Source organism: Gekko japonicus, unplaced genomic scaffold (assembly GCF_001447785.1).
Source record: "Gekko japonicus isolate JY-2015 unplaced genomic scaffold, Gekko_japonicus_V1.1 scaffold2824, whole genome shotgun sequence".
NCBI lineage: Eukaryota > Metazoa > Chordata > Lepidosauria > Squamata > Gekkonidae > Gekko > Gekko japonicus.
The window spans coordinates 165,250-169,348 of NW_015169264.1; the positions used below are offsets into that span (position 1 = coordinate 165,250).

The 4,099-nt window shown below is 47.3% G+C and overlaps 1 protein-coding gene across 1 annotated transcript in view; it reads right to left on the reverse strand.

Moving 5' to 3' along the window:
- Positions 1-6: 6 nt before the first annotated feature.
- LOC107114924 (ubiquitin-conjugating enzyme E2 D2) overlaps positions 7-4,099 on the reverse strand; it is a 44,425-nt gene continuing 40,332 nt past the window's right edge. The window contains exons 6-7 of the mRNA XM_015416531.1: positions 2,764-2,857; positions 7-371 (exon numbers count right to left, since the gene is read on the reverse strand). Of these exons, the coding sequence (XP_015272017.1) occupies positions 326-371; positions 2,764-2,857 (140 nt within the window). The 3' untranslated portion in view covers positions 7-325. The remainder of the gene's footprint in view (positions 372-2,763; positions 2,858-4,099) is intronic.

Genomic DNA, 4,099 nt, shown 5'->3' on the forward strand with positions numbered 1-4,099 from the left:
CCGGCCCCCCACCCTCCCGGCCACCTTCTGTTCTCTTACCCAATTGAAATCGCTTAGGAATGCTTTTACGCTCACAACTATATTTTTGACTGAAGAACTGGCTTTTCACACACATTTCTTTGCTAGGAGTCAATGTTGGTATGGAATACAGTATTTCGTTGTTCCAAGTATGTACAACACGCAGCACTGCTGTATCAGGTAAACATGTGCACAGGGGAAGATGAGGCGTGGGCTCATAGAAAGCAGTCAAATGGAAATCAAAAGGACTTTCTCTTTCAGAGTTCCCCTAGCTTTATTTGTAGAGGTTATCCAATAATTTCTTTAATTACATCGCATACTTCTGAGTCCATTCTCGAGCTATTCTGTTGTACCTGTGTACGTAAAGACAAGACAATTAATGAAGTGAAAATTCAGCAAGCAATAGCTGTTCCTAGTTCAGGGCCTAACTCTGTACCAAAAACTAAACGTCCCTCTAACTCTGCTGCAAAGTACGAACTCTGGCAGACAACAAATTGCTTTGATCATCAGACACAGTAGCAGGGGTGTCGAACTCACTGGAAATGTTTTAAAGTTAAAAAAAATTTTTAATTGTGTTTGTCTGTGTCCTTTATAAAGTTTATACCTCTGCTGCCTGGCATTACCTTTTACGACACACGTGGCCCAGCCCAACAAGGTCTCATTTATGGCAGACCCGGCCCTCATAACAAATGAGTTCGACACCCCTGGAAGTAGACAGTCTCCACTGTAGAACATTTCACATAGCAAACACCTGCTGCTTGACTTTGCACTGGGTAAAACGGCACAATATCGAGACGGGATTATTTGAGCTCTTGTGTTTAACTCTGGACCGTCAGCTGTACAATTCTGTCATCTGTTGTGGAGAGGCCGAGAATCAGAGAATGCCACCTCCACACATTTTATTACACTCAAGACTCGTGTTCCCTGTGCAGAGGATGCTTAGGTGTTGCCTGTTTCAGCCAGCTAAAACGGGGGTCCCGACGTTTTTGTGCCTGCAGGCACCTTGGGAACTTTCAAACAGCATGGCGGGTGCAACCACAAAATGGCTGCCAGTCCAGTGTTCCCTCTAAGCTGAGCAAGTGTGAGCTAGCTCACAGCTTCTTAGCCTCTGGCTCACACATTTTTGTCTTGGCTCAGGAGAGATGGCTCCAGAGCAAACTAATGTATGCAGTATCCAAACCGCTCGCTCACCACTTTAATGCCAGGAGCTCACAAAGTAGAATTTTTGCTCACAGGACTCCACAGCTTAGAGGGAGCATTGCCTGCCACCAGTGTTCCCTCTAAGCTGAGTGAGTGTGAGCTAGCTCACAGCCTTTTAGCCTCTGGCTCACACATTTTTGTCTTGGCTCAGGACAGATGGCTCCAGAGCAAACTAATGTATGCAGTATCCAAATCGCTCGCTCACCACTTTAATGCCAGGAGCTCACAAAGTAGAATTTTTGCTCACAGGACTCCACAGCTTAGAGGGAGCATTGGCTGCCACGGGAGGTGGAGCCGGCCATAAAACAGCTGCTGCAGCTTATTTACAGTCACGTAAGTGAAGATCCTTATGTGTTTTTAAAAAAAATCTACCCAGCCAATCAAATTCTCAGCACCCTCTCAGAAGGCTTGCTGGGCAAAAGACCTACCTGGCCTTGCTCCCCTTCTAAAAAAAGGCTTGGCGAGGCACCGGAAGAGGTGCTGGCGGGCCCCATGGCACCTGTGGGCCCCACACTGGGGACCCCCCTGAGCTAAAGCGATGTTAATGCAGCAGCCTCTCTGTTCTCACTGGGAAAGTATGGAAGGGAATCCTTAAAAATGGGCTGAACAACTTTTTGCGACACTGTGAGCACCTGGATTCTACCCACTGTTACTCCAGCGGTTACTCAAGTGGCCAGATGTGCATTTGTCACCAATGTTCCCTCTAAGCTGTGAAGTCCTGTGAGCAAAAAATCCACTTTGTGAGCTACTGGCATTAAAGTTGTGAGCAAGCCATTTGGCTACTGCATAAATTAGTTTCCTCTGGAGCCATCCTTCCTGAGCTAAGACAAAAACGTGTGAGCCGGAGGCTAAAAAACTGTGAGCTAGCTCACACTAACCCAGCTTAGAGGAAACACTGGTCACCTCCAATGTTCCCTCTAAGCTGTGGAGTCTTGTGAGCAAAAATTCTACTTTGTGAGTTACTGGCATTAAAGTTGTGAGCAAGCGATTTTGGCTACTGCGTAAATTAGTTTGCTCTGGAGCCATCCTTCCTGAGCTAAGACACAAATGTGTGAGCTGGAGACTAAAAAACTGTGAGCTAGCTCACACTAACTCAGCTTAGAGGGAACACTGTTTGTCACTTATGACCACTGAGACCCCCTCCAAGCCCCCACCTCTTTCGTGGCAGCATCAATCCTCCCTCTGCAGCTTAAAAGTAGAAACGGCGGGACCCAAAAGAGGCAAGTGGTAAAACAGTTACTTGCAAAGCCACAGGGAGCATTGACCAGACTGATTTACTGGATAAACCAGTCCAATCAAGAAGTCAGTCGTACTATTGACTTTACTGCTTTTGGCAGCCTTGCATTACATTTCCAGATGGAACATAATCTGCTATTTGGTGAGCAGTTCTCTTCAGCACGAAAGAATGACAAGATGTACCAACTGCACAGAGCTAACAGTAGATGAAAGCATACATCTCTCTCTGTGTAGACGGCCTTCCAAGTTCTTTGTCCGTTCTCACTTACGGTTCCAGCTGCTTAAAAGCAGTTTGGCTTCGATACTCACTTTTCTCTATCTGTTTTGTAGATCCGTGCAATCTCAGGCACTAAGGGGTCATCTGGATTGGGATCACACAACAGAGAACAGATGGACAAAAGTACTGGAGGAAGAAACACGTGGCGTTAGGATTTTAAGCCCAGTAAAAGAACTGTAAGAAACAAGCCGTTCCTCACTTAGCACCTACTTTTTTTTTGCTGAAGAAAGAGCTGAAAACTGCTAACAGCTTACAGCTTTCAAACAATTCTGATGGGGGGGGGGTTTGGCTCCCCGCCCACCATCTGAAACATGAGATCTCCCTGGCGTTAAATTGTCATGGATTAGCCCTTGGATTTCAAAACCTACCCATGAACCCCTGGGGTGATAGAAGCAGGCTCTGGAAACAGGCATCCATGGTTGCCAGGACCCTTGGTGGGCCTCCCGAAAGGTCTACGATGAGATGGAGCTTTAGGGGAACCGGATCTTTCTGCTTCAGCCACTAGCAAATATGTTTGCTGGTGGTGGTGGTGGTGGGGAATTAGGACAGATGAAGAAGAAGAGATTGGATTCATACCCCGCCCTTCACTCGGAGTCTCAGAGCGGCTTACAAACTCCTTTCCCTTCCCCTCCCCACAACAGACACCCTGTGAGGGAGGTGGGGCTGGGAGAGCTCTTTCCAGAACTGCTCTTTCAAGGGCAGCTCTGACAGAACTATGGCTTGCCCAAGGTCATCCAGCAGCTGCGAGTGGAGGAGCGGGGAATCGAACCCAGATTAGAGTCCGCACACTTAACCACGACACTAAACCTCTCCACCACTTTACATGTAATGCTGTCTGTTGGGTTTTAGATTCGGGGACAAAAATCCTATGGCCGCTGGGTTTTAACCTACAACCATCGTTCCCTGCCATTCCCCCAACAACCTCCTATAATGAGCAAAAATGTACTGCCAAGGAAGAGGGCGGCAGCACAAAGTGGGCTGGGCAACGAATGTGAGGAAGAGAAACAGCAGACGGCCTCCCTTCCCCAACAAATACACACTCTAGAACCTCTGTAGGATGCAGCCCACTATATAAAGCAAGCTGTCGTTAAAACACGAGAGGCACAGAACCGACCGACTAGGCATTCTGCACTACAAGACCCACAGATCTCTTCGTCCTGTTTCCAATACGACACTTTGCTTTAAGCATTATTGCCCCTTTAACTATGCAACGCACATAAGCATGCCCTAATCCTACAGCTACTTCTGGAGATGGGTTCTTACGCTAAACACACCTCAACAGTCAGCCAAATAGCCTGTTTTGTTTTCCTTCTTTTTCAGTATTAGGTCTAACGGCACCCAGCCACACTAAGATGCAGGTTTCCGACA